At 47.3% G+C, this 18,392-nt stretch overlaps 1 protein-coding gene and 1 non-coding gene across 2 annotated transcripts; both read left to right on the forward strand.

The window, feature by feature from the left end:
• Nucleotides 1-1,500: 1,500 nt before the first annotated feature.
• Nucleotides 1,501-9,857, forward strand: LOC139367490 (major facilitator superfamily domain containing 13A). The gene is made up of 8 exons (XM_071105717.1): nt 1,501-1,778; nt 3,700-3,966; nt 4,134-4,213; nt 4,453-4,902; nt 5,266-5,483; nt 7,280-7,451; nt 7,952-8,145; nt 8,330-9,857. The coding sequence occupies exons 2-8, from the start codon at nt 3,796-3,798 to the stop codon at nt 8,578-8,580; spliced, it is 1,536 nt and encodes a 511-aa protein (XP_070961818.1). The 5' UTR covers nt 1,501-1,778; nt 3,700-3,795; the 3' UTR covers nt 8,581-9,857.
• A 2,858-nt stretch (nt 9,858-12,715) lies between these two features.
• Nucleotides 12,716-12,831, forward strand: LOC139369041 (U5 spliceosomal RNA). The gene has a single exon (XR_011627042.1). It is a non-coding gene; the product is annotated as a U5 spliceosomal RNA (small nuclear RNA).
• Nucleotides 12,832-18,392: the final 5,561 nt, after the last annotated feature.

Consider the following 18,392-nt stretch of genomic DNA (forward strand, 5'->3'; position numbering starts at 1 on the left):
AGTGTGTCAAATCGGAGGGTCTGCTGTCCGGACCTCTGGCAGTCTCTATGGGGGTGCCACAGGGTTCAATTCTTGGACCGACTCTCTTCTCTGTATACATCAACGATGTCGCTCTTGCTGCTGGTGAGTCTCTGATCCACCTCTACGCAGACGACACCATTCTGTATACTTCTGGCCCTTCTTTGGACACTGTGTTAACAACCCTCCAGGCAAGCTTCAATGCCATACAACTCTCCTTCCGTGGCCTCCAATTGCTCTTAAATACAAGTAAAACTAAATGCATGCTCTTCAACCGATCGCTGCCTGCACCTGCCCACCATCACTACTCTGGACGGCTCTGACTTAGAATACGTGGACAACTACAAATACCTAGGTGTGTAGTTAGACTGTAAACTCTCCTTCCAGACCCACATCAAACATCTCCAATCCAAAGTTAAATCTAGAATTGGCTTCCTATTTCGCAACAAAGCATCCTTCACTCATGCCAAACATACCCTTGTAAAACTGACCATCCTACCAATCCTCGACTTCGGCGATGTCATTTACAAAATAGCCTCCAATGGATGCAGTCTATCACAGTGCAATCCATTTTGTCACCAAAGCCCCATATACTACCCACAATTGCGACCTGTACGCTCTCGTTGGCTGGCCCTCGCTTCATACTCGTCGCCAAACCCACTGGCTCCATGTCATCTACAAGACCCTGCTAGGTAAAGTCCCCCTTATCTCAGCTCGCTGGTCACCATAGCATCACCCACCTGTAGCACGCGCTCCAGCAGGTATATCTCTCTGGTCACCCCCAAAACCAATTCTTTCTTTGGCCGCCTCTCCTTCCAGTTCTCTGCTGCTAATGACTGGAACGAACTACAAAAATCTCTAAAACTGGAAACACTTATCTCCCTCACTAGCTTTAAGCACCAACTGTCAGAGCAGCTCACAGATTACTGCACCTGTACATGGCCCACCTATAATTTAGCCCAAACAACTACCTCTTTCCCTACTGTATTTCTTTTATTTATTTATTTATTTTGCTCCTTTGCACCCCATTATTTTTATTTCTACTTTGCACATTCTTCCACTGCAAATCTACCATTCCAGTGTTTTACTTGCTATATTGTATTTACTTTGCCACCATGGCCTTGTTTTGCCTTTACCTGCCTTATCTCACCTCATTTGCTCACATCGTATATAGACTTGTTTATACTGTATTATTGACTGCATGTTTGTTTTACTCCATGTGTAACTCTGTGTCGTTGTATGTGTTGAACTGCTTTGCTTTATCTTGGCCAGGTCGCAATTGTAAATGAGAACTTGTTCTCAACTTACCTACCTGGTTAAATAAAGGTGAAATAAATCAATAAATAGGCAGAGCCATTGAGGGCTTCCACCATTTTAATGTAATCAACTGGGTGGGAATTTCAACTTCATTGGCTGAACCCTCCTGTTGACATGGAGTTATGTCAAAATTGGTCATCAGGAGGGATCGGCCAATCGTGAAGAAGAAAATGGACAACTTCAAAATGGAGATTGCCTCCAAGGCGCTGCCCATGCTGTCAAAACACTATAATAACACAAATACAAAGATGAGTCCTCTATCTATCTCTATGGTGGGGAAACCCTTCTGAAATCCGATTCGTGATCAGCCCAGTGGGCGAGGCTGATATATGGTTGATGTGACGTGTACTAATGTAAACTGTCTTGCTAGCAGCCGCCTGTTGAAAATTGTATTGATTAGCAAGGTTTCCCACTCGTTTCAGAGGCTTCATTCAATGACGATGGTAAGTACATTGTCTTTGTGGTTAGGCGCCTGTCTAACCACAGCCAGGGCGAGCTACTTAACTCGTTGGTTACTGGTTAGCCTAGCTGTAACCAGCTAACTTAACGTTAACCTGTGGAAGGACTGGACAAATATCTAGTACGGGGCAGAAATCGTATTGTGTAGCTAACTAGTTATATGTGTACAGCTAGCTATATGTGTACAGCTAACTCAATTTAAATAGGTAACGTTACTAACTAGCTACCAAATGCCTTGACTGGCTGATAATCACGACCTACTCTTTCTGCCAAGAAGCGTCTCCAGTCTCTACAGTCAGGTGAGAGCTGCCCTGATATCCATTACAACTTAGTTCTACCTTTAATTAGAGGTGCACTGAACTATACTGTACACATACTACTCTCCTACCTGTTTCCAGAAGATTAGATCAATTAAGACGACTGGGATGGGAATCACATTTGGAAATGTACAATGCTCCGAAGTCGTTCCGCTCCACCGCATGGATCTGATGGGATCAGACACAGCTGGCACTTGCTGTTCTTGTATTTGTTGAAATGTAGTCTAACCAGAACCCTGTGTGCAGTTTCTATAGTGAGAGCTGAAGCAAATGTAATTGTTTAGAATGAGTTTTTGCGAGTTGACTGATTTCACTTTTTTTCTGTAAAATGGCATAGTGGTAGAACAGGACCATGGCTTGTGAGGTGTAGCCAGAGCCTAGGCTGTGTATTTTTTTCCATTGGATGCCACATGTGAGACTTGTGCTCTGAAGGGAGGATCGTGCTGGAATAACTGCCTCTAGGCTTCACTTTACAGATGGCAAAGCTACAGCAGTAAACCACCAGGCCACAGGAGGAGGATATGAGGATAAAAATAATTGTTAGGCTTTGCAGGCAATGCTCCACCCAGTTAACAAATAGCAGATGAGCTAATTATTTGCTGAAGTGATTCAACAGATCAATATTGAATTAAGGCAACTTTTCTTTATTGACATTTGACAGAGGACAAAGCAAGGCTACACCTTAGTGTGCCTCAGGCAAAAAGAGGGCCTACCTACAAAACCAACCATAGAAGGAGGACCAAAAGCTAGAATATGAGCGTGAGAGAGATTTGGTGTCTTTTTAAAGTGTCTCCCTGTGTGAAAGAGGCCAGCTAAGAGCTTTTATGAGAATGGTGTCGTTAGTATCCTGAGATGGACCCCATAATCGCAGTGATCAGAGGATAGGATTACACCCTCCCCTGTCATCCAGCTGGGCCAGAGGAGACACAGGAGAAACTAATGCTGTCCTAAAGGGCTCCTTATTCTCTATACAGCACAATGCTTTTGACCAGGGCCCATAGGATTTTGATCAAAAGTAGTGCACTGTGTAGAGAGTAGGGGGCCATTTGGGACATGGTGTAACTGCTCACAATAGCTTCACTCTCACCTAATGAATAGAGTAGGGGTTGCCATGGAAATGGCCTGTTCTTCCTCACCTGCTTACACAGCCCTGCGATCCAGTTTATAATGCATTGAATGGCCCTCGGTGTGTGAAATTACCCTGATCTCTGTAATGGAGACTACCCTGTTCAGACATGGCCTATTGTCAGTTTTGTGTGTGTGTGTGTAAGTACGCTATGTGTTACTCTTGTTCCTTCATGTCTATTTGCTCAAGCTCGCTCTTCTCCCACTGTACGGTAACGTAACCCACCTCATACTTCACACCACAGGAGGTCGGTGGCACCTTAATTGGGGAGGACGGGCTCATGGTAATGGCTGGAGTGGAATGGTATTAAACAGGTGGTTTCCAGGTGTTAGATGCCATTCCATTCACTCCATTCCAGCCATTATTATGAGCCGTCCTCGTGTCAGCAGCCTCCACTGCTTCGCACATCCACATTTAGTCAGCCCTCCAAATGGTTATTCACATGTTTGTTTGCTCTGGCAGGAGTGGGCACGGTGGTGCCCCTAGCCCCGGCTGGTCTGTGGGATGAGCGTGGTGTAGCGGCGGAGAACGGAACAGCAGAGTGACTGAGTGACGAGAATGGGTAGGAGGGGCTGCACGCTAGCTGTCTCCACTGGTGTCTCCACTGCAGTCCTCTACGGCTCCCTGGCCCTGTTTGTCTCCATCCTGCACAACGTCTTCCTGCTGTACTACGTGGAGACCTTTGTCTCTGTTTACAAGATCGACAAGCTCTCCTTCTGGGTGGGAGAGGTGAGTGACACTTCCTGCTCTCCATGGGTTATTATAATAGCTGTATTTTGGAAGCTTTCTGCTTTAGACAGTGTGACAATGACTGATTCCCTGGCTTTTTTCTGGGTTAGGGTGTTTAATGCTAGTCTGTTCTACTAACTCCTCCCCCTCTCTCTCTGCCCACACAGGCAGTGTTTCTGATATGGAACAGCTTGAACGACCCTCTCTTCGGCTGGCTGAGTGACCGCTCCTTCCTCAGCTCCTCACAGTAAGACCTCGTTCTCTTTCCTCTCTTTCTCAAATCAATGGTGCCGCTTTCTCGTTCCCCTGCTCTTTTTAAATATCTTTGTCTTGCTCTCTCTCCCGCTTTCTCGCTCCCTCCCTATTTTTAACTTTCTCTCACTCTCTATCTTGAAAGCACGGTTGAACGCCACAGTTGGTGAAAAGTGGGAGAAGTTTGTCTTTACCGTTGCACTGAACTTTTTTTTCCACTCCCCTCCATCGTAGGTCTGGCACCCAGATCTCCAGCCCAGAGGTGGTACTAAAGCGGTTAGCGGCCCTCTCCCGGAATGGCCCCCTGTTCGCCATCTCGTTCCTGGCCTTTTGGGTGTCATGGGCACGGCCGGGCATCCAGTTCCTAGTGTGCCTGTGCCTGTACGACGGATTCCTCACCGTGGTGGACCTCAACCACAACGCCTTGCTGGCCGACCTGGCCGTGTCGGCCAATGACCGCACGCGCCTCAACTTCCACTGCTCGCTGTTTAGCGCCCTGGGCTCGCTCTCCGTCTTCCTGTCCTACAGCGTCTGGGACAAGGGCGACTTCCACTCGTTCCGGCTCTTCTGCGTGACGCTGGCGGCCGTCTCGGCACTGGGCTTCGCCGCCGTGTCGCGCCTGTTGACGAGACGATTTGAGAAGGAGGCGCGTCTGAGGCAGGACGAGGCGCAGGCACTCAAAGAGTAGGTGACACGATCATTCATGTATGCACTTGAGAAACACTCGGTTTACATTGTTCACTGACAAGCAAGGGGCAACTGAACAACACCTGTTGTTTATGGGTTTGCGTCCAACAACTCACCTTATGGCTTCAAATCAAGCCTTTAATATTTCTATCCCGTGGTGCCTATGCCAGCCTTGGCCATGGATATTGCTTGCTAATGGTATTGCGAGTTAATAACATTGCACAGTCTGCACACACTCATACGGTATGTCTGGCAGGGAGATGACGTTAACACTTGCTCAGTTTACAGACTCAATCCCCTGGGTAGTGTGTGTGACACTGATTGTCCTTTCACTAATCCCCCTCCTCCTCCCCCTCTCAGGTTGAGCATTGTCCAGAACCCTCTGACTCAGCAGGAGACGCCAGTCACTCTAGGAGAGTATCTAAGGCAGCTCTCCAAGCACAGAAACTTTATGTGGTTCGCCTCTATGAACCTGGTACAGGTGTTTCACTGCCACTTCAACAGCAACTTCTTCCCTCTGTTCCTGGAGCACCTCCTCTCTGACAGCATCTCTGCCTCCACTGGCTCCATTCTGCTGGGTAAGAGACGAGCGTACTACTGCTGGTTATGTTTCATGACCAGGGAAAGGCCTCATTCATAGAATGGGATTAGTTTCATAGCCTGGTCCCAGATCTATTTGTGCTGTCTTGTCTATTATACTGTACATTTGGTCTGACAATGACCATAGGAATAGGCAAAACTGCACAAACAGATCTGGGACCCGGCTTTTCGTATTGGTATTTTATTTTTTTGGGAGGATTCGTTTTTAGAATGTGAGGAAACATTTATTATTATTGTCAGTAATTAATATTATTTGTCTACATATTTAATACTTAGCAAAAAAATAAATGTCCTCTCACTGTCAAATGTGTTTATTTTCAGCAAACTTAACGTGTAAATATTTATATGAACATAAGATTCAACAACTGATACATAAACTGAACAAGTTCCACAGACATGTGACTAACTGAAATGGAATAATGTGTCCCTGAACAAAGGGGGGGGGGTCAAAATCAAAAGTAACAGTCAGTATCTGGTGTGGCCACCAGCTGCATTAAGTACTGCAGTGCATCTCCTCCTCGTGGACTGCACCAGATTTGCCAGTCCTTGCTGTGAGATGTCACCCCACTTCCACCAAGGCACCTGCATATTCCTGGACATTTTGGGGGGGGGAATGGTCCTAGTCCTCACCCTCCGATCCAACAGGTCCCAGGCGTGCTCAATGGGATTGAGATCTGGGCTCTTTGCTGGCCATGGCAGAACATTGACATTTCTGTCTTGCAGAAAATCACACACAGAACAAGCAGTATGGCTGGTGGCATTGTCATGCTGGAGGGTCATGTCAGGATGAGCCTGCAGGAAGGATACCAAATGGGGGAGGAGGATGTTTTCTCTGTAACGCACAGCGTTGAGATCGCCTGCAATGACAACAAGCTCAGTCCGATGATGCTGTGACACACCGCCCCAGACCATGACGAACCCTCCACCTCCAAATCGATCCCGCTCCAGAGTACAGGCCTCGGTGTAACGCTCATTCCTTAAACGCGAATCTGACCATCACCCCTGGTGAGACAAAACCGCGACTCGTCAGTGAAGAGCACTTTTTGCCAGTCCTGTCTGGTCCAGCGACGGTGGGTTGTTGCCGGTGATGTCTGGTGAGGACCTGCCTTTCAACAGGCCTACAAGCCCTCAGTCCAGCCTCTCTCAGCCTATTGCGGACAGTCTGAGCACTGATAGAGGGATTGTGCGTTCCTGTTGTAACTTGGGCAGTTGTTGTTTCCATCTTGTACCTGTCCCGCAAGTGTGATGTTCGGATGTACCGATCCTGTGCAGGTGTTGTTACACGTGGTCTGCCACTGCGAGGATGATCAGCTGTCCGTCCTGTCTCCCTGTAGCGCTGTCTTAGGCGTCTCACAGTACGGGCATTGCAATTTATTGCTCTGGTCACATCTGCAGTCCTCATGCCTCCTTGCAGCATGCCTAAGGCATGTTCACGCAGATGAGCAGGGACCCTGGGCATCTTTCTTTTGGTGTTTTTCAGAGTCAGTAGAAGGGCCTCTTTAGTGTCCTAAGTTCTCATAACTGTGACCTTAATTGCCTACCGTCTGTAAGCTGTTAGTGTCTTAACGACCGTGCCACAGGTGCATGTTCATTAATTGTTTATGGTTCATTGAACAAGCATGGGAAACAGTGTTCAAACCCTTTACAATGAAGATCTGTGAAGTTATTTGGATTTTTATGAATTATCTTTGAAAGATGGTCCTGAAAAAGGGACATTTTCTTATTTTTTTGGGCTGAGTTTTACTGTCCACTAACAGTTGCTCTCACCTCACAGGGATCTCCTACATAGCCCCCCACCTGAACAACCTGTATTTCCTGACCCTGTGCCAGCGTTACGGGGTGTATACGGTCATCCGCTGGCTGTTCCTGGTCAAGCTAGCCCTCAGTGTGGCCATGCTGCTGGCCGGGGCCGACCAGGTCTACCTGCTGTGCATCTTCATTGCCAGGTACTGACACACACACACACACACACACACACACACACACACACACACACACACACAGTTTAGATATCAAGGTCATGTACTCAAGTCATGGAAGTTATTTTCATATCAAGGACCCAGTGGGTTTTTCCAATACTTGTTTTGTGTGGCTCTGTTTGCATTGGATCTGGCTGAGTGTTGTCAGCCAAGACGACCAATCCCTTTATCAACATGGGGCTGGCAGTGGCTGGGCGAAGCCTACCACTTGTCCTCTTGGCACAGTGTCATTGTTTTCATAGCGTACACTGAGATAAAGTCAGAGTGGGGGAGAGGCTTTGCTCTATTGGTTTCGGACTTCGTATAAATGCCTTGACCCAGTATTATTATTATTATTATTATGATTATTGTTATTTTTAAACTCCTGCTCAGGAAAATCTGATGCAGAATCCACCTCATTTGTATATTAGCAGTTTGAAACAGTGCCAACACTTCAGTAACGGCTCTGAAATGTCCTTCTCCCTCAGTAACCGGGTGTTTACGGAGGGCACCTGCAAGCTGTTGAACCTGGTCATCACGGACCTGGTGGACGAGGACTTTGTGGTGAACCGGCGCCAGCAGGCGGCGTCGGCGCTGCTCTTCGGCATGGTGGCCCTGGTGACCAAGCCTGGCCAGACCTTCGCCCCTCTCATCGGCACCTGGCTGCTGTGTGTCTACACAGGTATACTTTATATGGACAGTGGGGGGAAAAGGTCTGTTTTTAATGAAGGCTCCTTGATGATGGAAATGCAGATATCCGCCGCTGTGAATGAACTAGAATCAAACCAATTTCACCAACCTTACTCTAGGTGGATTCCCACGGGTTCATGCCTGTTATTTATTCTAATCTGGCTATTTCTTTCCAGGCTACGATATCTTTGAGAGAAACTCTGTACAGGACTCAGTGGCAGCGCCCCCTGTCTCGGGCCAAGCGAGCTCCACTGTTCCATTGCGCCAGGGCTGTTTCTACTTGCTGGTGTTTGTGCCCATCTCCTGCGCCCTGCTGCAGCTAATGGCCTGGTCCCGCTTCACCCTCCACGGCCGCAGACTGCAGGGCGTCAAGGCCCAGAGGCAGGGAGCCCAGCACAGCCATCTCATGGACGTCAAGGCTATCTGATATGAGGCCAGCTCGTCCGCACCTTCGCTCAACTGCGTAATGCCATACCACCCACTGCCATTGGGGTCAGCAGAGAGGAATGTAGACAGGAGAACTGATGAAATCTCACTGTCTAGCCAGGGACAAAAATATTTCTGTGGTGTGAAACATGCCTTATTTTGATATGAAGAGGACAAAGACTATATTTATGTATGAACTGATGACCAAATGATACCCCAGAGCCAATCAAAGAATGAGAAGCTCATACCCCTCTCTGGGATAGAGCAAAGGTGTGACGTCTACTCGCTGGATAAACAGGAGGCATCATCCTAGGTTGAGGCGTAGCCTGGTATGCATTTCTATCCCCAAAGGAATACACATCGTCACTAACCTTGCTATTACAGTGTGGTTAACCAAAGCCAGAGTCTGCATAGCTAGGTAAATACCCATCTTTCTGATGTGTGTGTAGGGAAATATTAAGTACTGAAAACAGGTGTGTGTGTGCGTGCACATGAGCATAACATCTAAATTCTGATTTGCATAGACGTTGCTCTTGAAATTGCAATAAGGTTTGTGACCATCACCATGCTATTGTCTTCATGTAGTACTAATCTGTATTTTCCAAAGTCTAACAAATGTTTTTCTATTTGTTTTACTGTGACCGGTACTAAAATAACTGCCATCTCCAATATTCAACTCTGTTGTCTCCTATGTTTTCTCACACATTATGTTTTAACCTGATGCGTGGAAGCATTTAGGTGACTATTACAAAACAAGGCCCTAAACAACATCTGTTTACATTTGTACCCCAGATCAGGAAAGAAATGCATTTTTATAGACCATGAAGATAATTGAGAAACCGATTTGACTGAACATCAAACTATTGTGTCATGATGACCTGATATATGATGATCATGGAGAATACATTCTGTACTTTTTTTCAAAGTTATTTTTTATTACTGCTGCTACATGAGTTGTCTGAGTGTTAAGGAGTCTTAAATTCCATTATCAATTTATATATCTAAACAAAAGTATTCTCGTAATTTGTCAAATACTGGAGACCCCTTCATGGAAGTGTTTGAGTGACTCAGGAATTACAGTTTCAGCACAATGTGATTTAAGTAACCAGAATTAAAGCAGAGGTTATCTTACAAGACAGCCTTACAGCAGAGATGCCTGTATTTGCCAGCTTTGTTACAAAATACTGTACAATGTTTGTCTGGTTGTACCACTGCTCAATGTAGCATCTGCCATTTTCTGACTATCCTTGTGACTAATTAAAGTGATCTCACTACTTGTGGAATGTGTCTTGTTGCCCCCTTTCACAGATATGTTTTCTGCTCTGTCAGGACAAGTCTAGCAGCCTTGCGCCAAACCCAGAAGCGCAGGTCTGTCTCTGGTCTACCTTAATTTCCTCAACTGGGACAGGTGAAGTGTCTCACCTCAGGCCTCTTCTGGAACACTAATTACAAAATACAGAATGTTACCATGGTGTTTTTTTTTAACTAGGCTAAACATAGGTGCTCTCACTGCAGTGCATACACAATGATAATGTGTAAGACAGATCCATGAACATGGTTTCTGCAGATATTTTGTTGCCTAGTCATGTGGATATTAATTGTGTATTTTGCTCAGCTTAGTAGAGGGTTCAATGTAGCATTCTATGCTGACTGCAGGAATGTCCACAAGCTGTTTTGCCTGAGAATGTCATGTTAATTTCTCTACCATTGGCTGCCTCCTACATCGTTTTAGAGAATACGGCAGTACATCCAAACAGCATCACAACAGCAGACCATGTGTAACCACGTCAGCCCAGGACCTCTGCATCTAGCTTCTTCACCTGCAGGATCGTCTGAGACCAGCCACCCGGACAGCTGATGAAACTGGGTTTTCACAACCGAATAATTTCTGCACAAACTGTCAGAAACCGTCTCAGGGAAGGTCATCTGCGTGATCGCCGTTCTCACCAGGGTCTTGACCTGACTGCAATTAGGCGGCGTAACCAACTTCAGTGGGCAAATGCACAATTGCATTTTGTCGATGGCAATTTGAATGCACAGAGATACTGTGACGAGAACCTGAGGCCCATTTTTGTGCCATTAATTCGCCATCACCTGTTTCAGCATGATAATGCACAGCCACATGTCACAAGGATCTGTACACAATGTCAAATGGCCCAGTTTTTCCGTCGCCTGCATACTCACCAGTTATATCACCCACGGAGCATGTTTGGGATGCTCTGGATCTACATGTACGACAGCATGTTCCAGTTCCCGTCAATATCCAGCAACTTCGCACAGCCATTGAAGAGGAGTGGGACAATATTCCACAATCAACAGCCTGATTTGGCTATTTCAGCACACCTGTTGCTGACTGGTGTATAAAATTGAGCACAGAGACATATAATCTCCATAAACAAACTTTGTCAGTAGAATGGCATATACTGAAGTGCTCAGTGACTTTCAACGTAGCACCGTCATAGGATGACACCGTTCCAACAAGTCAGTTTGTCAAATTTCTGCCCTGCTAGAGCTGCCCCCGTCAACTGTAACTGCTGTTATGGTAGGCCACACAAGTGGTAGGCCATACAAGTGGTAGGCCACACAAGTGGTAGGCCACACAAGCTCACAGAACGGTCCGCCGACTGCTGAAGCGCGTAGCGTTTACAAATCGTCTGTTCTCGGTTGCAACACTCACTACCGAGTTCCAAACTGCTCCTGGAAGCAACGTGGGCACAATAACTGTTCGACGGAGCTTCATGAAATGTGTTTCCATGGCCAAGCCTAAGATCACCATGCGCAATGCCAAGCGTCTGCTAGAGTGGTGTAAAGCTCGCCGCCATTGGACTCTGGAGAAGGGGAAACGCGTTCTCTGGAGGAATCTTGGTTTGGCAGATGCCAGGAGAATGCTACCTGCTAACTGTAAAGTTTGATGGAGGAGGAATAATGGTCTTGGGCTGTTTTTCATGATTTAGGGCTAGGCCCATTAGTTCCATTGAAGGGAAATGTTAATGCTACAGCATACAATGACATTCTAGACGATTCTGTGCTTCCAATTTTGTGGCAATAGTTTGGGGAAGGCCCCTTTCCTCTTTCAGCATAACAATGCCCCCCCGTACACAAAGTGAGGTCCATGCAGAAATGGTTTGTCGAGATCGGTGTGGAAGAACTTGACTTGCCTGCACAGAGCCCTGAACTCAACCCCATTGAACACCTTTTGGGATGAATTGGAACACCAATTGCGAGCCATGCTTAATTGCCCAACAGTGCCGGACCTCACTAACGCTCTTGTGGCTAAATCGAAGCAAGTCGCCACAGCAATGTTCCAACATATAGTGGAAATCCTTCAAAGAAGGATGGTGACTGTTAAAGCAGCAAAGGGGGGACCAACTCCATATTAATACCCATCATTTTAGAATGAGATGTTCGACGAGCAGGTGTTCACATACTTTTGGCCATGTAGTGTATCTGTGACCAACAGATGCATATGTGTATTCCCAATCATGTGAAATCCATTAATTAGAACCTAAGGATTTTATTTCAATTGACTGATTTCCTTCTATGAATTGTAACTCAGTAAAATCTTTGAAATTGTTGCATGTTGTGTTTATATTTTTGTTCAGTGTAAATATGTGCTGCAGGGAATCATGATCAGACAGGTAGAGAAATATATTCCTCCATAATCTCTGTCACTATTAAAAGTTATTATGGTAAACATTCTAAGATCTGGTGGGGACACTTCTACTTTACCTAAGATAAAATGACCCAGTTTATTTAATTTTATATTATAATTTTTCTCTTTGGAACTGAAGCTGGGTTTCAATGATACGTGGTTGATTTCAGAATCTCTGACAGCCTCTAACGCACGGCGAAATCAACACAAGAGTGCCACCTGCCGTTAAGCAAGTGCAAATTCAACTGCGCATGCGTTTCTAGTTACCCATCATGCACTTCATGGGAAATAGTTTTTGTTTTCTACTGTAATATATTAAAACAGGAATATTTTTTTACGATCATAATGTTATGCATTATATAGTTATGACTGTACACGTTGAACAGGGCACGAGATTTGTTTCTGGATCGCGAGATTAGTATTACCGCTATCGGAAAAGGGAAGTCCTTGAATCCCGTCCCAATGTCACGTAAGAATAGTCAGTAAACTCTGGTTTCTCTTCATATCGCATAAATCTTTCGCCTTTTACTAAAGATTTCCGTGGAGAGGAACAATATGAGTATCAATGAATTTTTTGATGCCCTGCTTAACTGCGGGGCTGCCTTTGGGTTGTGAATTGTAATCTCAGACGTTTTCAGTTAGGTATAAAAATGTAGGATATGAGTATCTCAAGGTAAACCCTACATCAGTAAGCGAATCCTGGTGGACTAGGCTAGGCGGTGCATTTACAAGTTACTTCTGTTTGATGATGAGAGTATTACTTTCTGCTTTGCTGCTCTATTACTACTATAATTATTTTCAGTCGCTGTAACATTTATACATTTATACATGTTATTGTACAGTGCATTCGGAAAGTATTAAGACCTGTTTCCACATTTTGTTACATCACGTTCTTATTATAAAACGGATTATATATATATTTTTTGCAAATGTATTACAAATACTAAATTTAAATAGTACATTTACATAAGTGTTCAGACCCTCAAGCTCTGTCAGGTTGGATGGGGAGCGTTGCTGCACAGCTATTTTCAGGTCTCTCCAGAGGTGTTCGATCGGGTTCAAGTCCGGGCTCTGGCTGGGCAACTCAAGGACATTCAGAGACTTGTTCTAAAGCCACTCCTGCTTTGTCTTGGATGTGTGCTTAGGGTCGTTGTCCTGTTGAAAGGTGAACCTTCGCTCCAGTCTGAGGTCCTGAGCGCTCTGGAGCAGGTTTTCTTCAAAGATTTCTCTGTACTTTGCTCCGTTCATCTTTCCCTCGATCCTGACTAGTTTCCCTGTCCCTGCCCCTGAAAAACATGCTGCCACCACCATGCTTCACGGTAGGGATGGTGCCAGGTTTCCTCCAGGCGTGATGCTTGGCATTCCGGCTGAAGAGTTAAATTTTGGTTTCATCAGACCAGGGAATCTTGTTTCTCATGGTCTGAAAGTTGTTCAGGTGCCTTTTGACAAACTCCAAGCGGGCCTTTTACTAAGGAGTGGCTTCCATCTGGCTATTCTACCATAAAGGCCTGATTGGTGGAGTGCTGCAGAGATGGTTGTCCTTCTGGAAGGTTCTCCCATCTCCACAGAGGAACAATGGAGCTCTGTCAGAGTGACCATCGGGTTCTTGGTCACCTCAATGACCAAGGTCCTTCTCCCCTGATTGCTCAGTTTGGCCAGGAGGACTGCTCTAGGAAGAGTCTTGGTGATTCCAAATTTCTTCCATTTAAGAATGGGTGAAAGGGGGATACCTAGTTAGTTGTCCAACTGAATGTATTCAACTGAAATGTGTCTTCTGCATTTAACCCAACCCCTCTGAATCAGAGAGGTGTGGGGGGCTGCCTTAATCGACATCCACGGCGCCCGGGGAACAGTGGGTCCTGCCTTGCTCAGGGGCAGAATGATAGACTTTTACCTTGTCGGGTCAGGGATTCAATCCAGCAACCTTCCGGTTACTGGCCCAACGCTCTATCCCCTAAGCTACCTGCCGCCGGAGGCCACTGTGTTCTTGGGGACCGTCAATGCTGCAGAAATATTTTGGTACCCTTCCCCAGATCTGTGCTTCTACACAATCCTATCTCGGCGCTCTACGGACAGCTCCTTTGACCTCATGGCTTAGTTTTTGCTCTGACATGCACTGTCAACTGTGTGACCTTATATAGACAGGTGTGTGCCTTTCCAAATCATGTTCAATCTATTGAATTTACCACAGGTGGACTCCATTCAAGGAGGATCAATGGAAACAGGATGCACCTGAGCTCAATTCCGAGTCTTATAGCAAAGGTTCTGTATACTTATATAGGACATCACCTTCAAATAATATTTTTGCAGGAATCTCCTTGCGAATGATTTTGCCGAAGATTGTATCACCCCCGGGCTGGGCTGGGCATATATTTTTATTTGTAATAAATGTGCAAAAATGTCTAAAAACCTATTTTCGCTTTGTCATTATTTGTTATTGTGTGTTAATGGATGGGGAAGAAAATACATGTAATCAATTTTAGAATAAAAAGCCAATGGGTCTGAATACTTTCTAAATGCACAGTATATTACAAGTGATGAACTTTGCTTCCTTCATATTACCATGCTTTTATTGTCAGTTAATTACAGAAATATATACATTACTGTTTGACAGTAGGCTATTTTCTCCTCTTTGGTATAAGCCCTTTTGACAGCTTGTCTCGTAATTCAGTTTAGTGCCAATTGCCACACCCTGATCTGTTTCACCTGTCTTTGTGCTTGTCTCCACCCCCCTCCAGGTGTCACCCTCATTATCCCCAGGCTATTTATACCTGTGTTCATTTTTTTTAATTTTTTTTTAAAAACTTTTATTTAACTAGGCAAGTCTTAAGAACAAAATCTTATTTTCAATGACGACCAAGGAACATTGGGTTAACTGCCTTGTTGTCACGGTTTTCTTGGTGAGGAGAGTCGGACCAAAATGCAGCATGTCGATTGCGATTCATGTTTAATGAAAAAACACACTAAACACTACAAAAACAATAAACGTAACGAAAACCGAAACAGCCTATACTTGTGTAAACTAACACAGAACAAGGACATCAGGACACTAAGGACAATCACCCACGACAAACTCAAAGAATATGGCTGCCTAAATATGGTTCCCAATCAGAGACAACGATAAACACCTGCCTCTGATTGAGAACCACTCCAGACAGCCATAGACTTTGCTAGATAACCCCACTAGCTACAATCCCAATACATACACACCAAAACCCCAAGACAAAACACACCACAATACAAAAACCCCATGCCACACCCTGGCCTGACCAAATACATGAAGATAAACACAAAATACTTCAACCAGGGCGTGACAGAACCCCCCCCCTTAGGGTGCGGACTCCCGAACGCACCTCAAAACAATAGGGAGGGTCCGGGTGGGCGTCTGTCCATGGTGGCGGCTCCGGCGCGGGACGTGGACCCCACTCAATCAATGTCTTAGTCCCTTCTCCTCGCGTCCTTGGATAGTCCACCCTCGCCGCCGACCATGGCCTAGTAGTCCTCACCCAGAACCCCACTGGACTGAGGAGCAGATCGGGACTGAGGCAGCTCGGGACTGAGGGAAAGCTCAGGAGTGAGAGGAAGCTCAGGAGTGAGAGGAAGCTCAGGCAGGTTGATGAATCTACCAGATCCTGGCTGGCTGGTGGTTTCGGCAGATCCTGGCTGACTGGCAGATCCTGGCTGACTGGCAGATCTGGTAGATCCTGGCCGACTGGCGGATCCTGGCGGATCCTGGCCGACTGGCAGTTCTGGAAGAGTCTGGTAGACTGGCAGATCTGGAAGAGTCTGGTAGACTGGCAGATCTGGAAGAGTCTGGTAGACTGGCAGATCTGGAAGAGTCTGGTCGACTGGCAGATCTGGAAGAGTCTGGTCGACTGGCAGATCTGGAAGAGTCTGGTCGACTGGCAGATCTGGAAGCTCCATGCTGACTGGCTGCTCTGGCTGCTCCATGCTGACTGGCTGCTCCATGCTGCCTGGCAGCTCTGGCTGCTCCATGCTGACTGGCTGCTCCATGCTGACTGGCTGCTCCATGCTGACTGGCAGCTCTGGCTGCTCCATGCTGACTGGCTGCTCCATGCTGACTGGCATCTCTGGCTGCTCCATGCTGACTGGCTGCTCTGGCTGCTCCATGCTGACTGGCGGCCCTGGCTGCTCCATGCTGACTGGCGGGCCTGGCTGCTCCATGCTGACTGGCGGCCCTGGCTGCTCCATGCTGACTGGCGGCTCTGGCTGCTCCATGCTAACTGGCGGCTCTGGCGGCTCCTTGCAGACTGGCAGCTCCTTGCAGACTGGCAGCTCTGGCGGCTCCTTGCAGACTGGCAGCTCTGGCGGCTCCTTGCAGACTGGCAGCTCTGGCGGCATCCTGCAGACTGGCAGCTCTGGCAGCTCTATGCAGACTGGCAGCTCCTTGCAGACTGGCAGCTCCTTGCAGACTGGCAGCTCCTTGCAGACTGGCAGCTCCTTGCAGACTGGCAGCTCTGAACAGGCGGGAGACTCCGGCAGCGCTGTAGAGGAGGAAGGCTCTAACAGCGCTAGACAGGCGGGAGACTCCGACAGCGCTGGAGAGGAGGAAGGCTCTGGCAGCGCTGGACAGGCGAGGCGCACTGTAGGCCTGATGCGTGGTGCTGGCACTGGTGGTACTGGGCCGAGAACACGCACAGGAAGCCTAGTGCGGGGAGCTGCTACCGGAGGGCTGGGGTGTGGAGGTGGTACTGGAAAGACCGGACCGTGCAGGCGCACTGGAGCTCTTGAGCACCGAGCCTGCCCAACCTTACCTGGTTGAACGCTCACGGTCGCCCTGCCAGTGCGGCGAGGTGGAATAACCCGCACTGGGCTATGCAGGCGAACCGGAGACACCGAGAGCAAGGCTGGTGCCATGTAAGCCGGCCCAAGGAGACGCACTGGGGACCAGATGCGTAGAGCCGGCTTCATGGCATTAGGCTCGACGCTCAATCTAGCCCGGCCGACACGCGGAGCTGGAATGTACCGCACCGGGCTATGCACCCGCACTGGAGACACCGTGCGCACCACTGCATAACACGGTGCCTGTCCGGTCTCTCTAGCCCCCCGGTAAGCACAGGGAGTCTGCCCAGGTCTCCTACCTGGCGTAGCCATACTCCCTGTTAGCCAGCCCCCCCCAAGACATTTTTGGGGCTGACTCCCGGGCTTCCTTGCGCGCCGCCATGCTCGCTTCGCCAACTCCATTCTCCGATAACCCTCCTTGCACTGCTCCAGCGAATCCCAGGCGGGCTCCGGCACTCTCCCTGGGTCGACCGCCCACCTGTCTATCTCTTCCCAAGAAGTATAGTCCATACTGTACTCCTCCTTGGGCTGCTCCTGTTGCCTCTTCTCCTGCTGCACCTTTGGGCGGCTACACTCCCCTGGTTTAGCCCAGGGTCCTCTCCTGTCGAGGATTCCTCCCATGTCCAGAAATCCTTATTACGCATCTCCCACTGCTGCTGCTCCTGCCTTTGTTCCTTCTCCTGCTGCTGCTGCCTGTTGACACGCTGCTTGGTCCAGTTGTGGTGGGTGATTCTGTCCCGGTTTTCTTGGTGAGAAGGAGAGTCGGACCAAAATACAGCGTGTCGATTGCGATTCGTGTTTAATGAAAAAACACACTAAACACAAACACTACAAAAACAATAAACGTAATGAAAACTGAAACAGCCTATACTTGTGTAAACTAACACAGAACAAGGACATCAGGACACTAAGGACAATCACCCACGACAAACTCAAAGAATATGGCTGCCTAAATATGGTTCCCAATCAGAGACAACGATAAACACCTGCCTCTGATTGAGAACCACTCCAGACAGCCATAGACTTTGCTAGATAACCCCACTAGCTACAATCCCAATACATACACACCAAAACCCCAAGACAAAACACACCACAATACAAAAACCCCATGCCACACCCTGGCCTGACCAAATACATGAAGATAAACACAAAATACTTCGACCAGGGCGTGACACTTGTTCAGGGGCAGAACGATAGATTTTTAGCTTGTCAGCTCTGGGATTCAATCTTGCAACCTTTCAGTTACTGGTCCAATGCTCTAACCACTAGGCTATGTAGTGGCTATCTACTATCTGTTGCCAGTTCGTTCAACAGGACAAAAAACCCACCAGCGTTTTCCGTTTGCTTCTGTCTTTCTC

Source organism: Oncorhynchus clarkii, chromosome 16 (assembly GCF_045791955.1).
Source record: "Oncorhynchus clarkii lewisi isolate Uvic-CL-2024 chromosome 16, UVic_Ocla_1.0, whole genome shotgun sequence".
NCBI classification, from domain to species: domain Eukaryota; kingdom Metazoa; phylum Chordata; class Actinopteri; order Salmoniformes; family Salmonidae; genus Oncorhynchus; species Oncorhynchus clarkii.

Bases quoted from the DNA above. Each gene is read 5' to 3' on its own strand.
- LOC139367490 (XM_071105717.1), top strand. From the start codon at position 3,796: ATGGGTAGGAGGGGCTGCACGCTAGCTGTCTCCACTGGTGTCTCCACT. The intron at 3,967-4,133 runs GTGAGTGACACT...CTGCCCACACAG, and splicing joins TCTCCTTCTGGGTGGGAGAG to GCAGTGTTTCTGATATGGAA. The intron at 7,452-7,951 runs GTACTGACACAC...CTTCTCCCTCAG, and splicing joins CTGTGCATCTTCATTGCCAG to TAACCGGGTGTTTACGGAGG.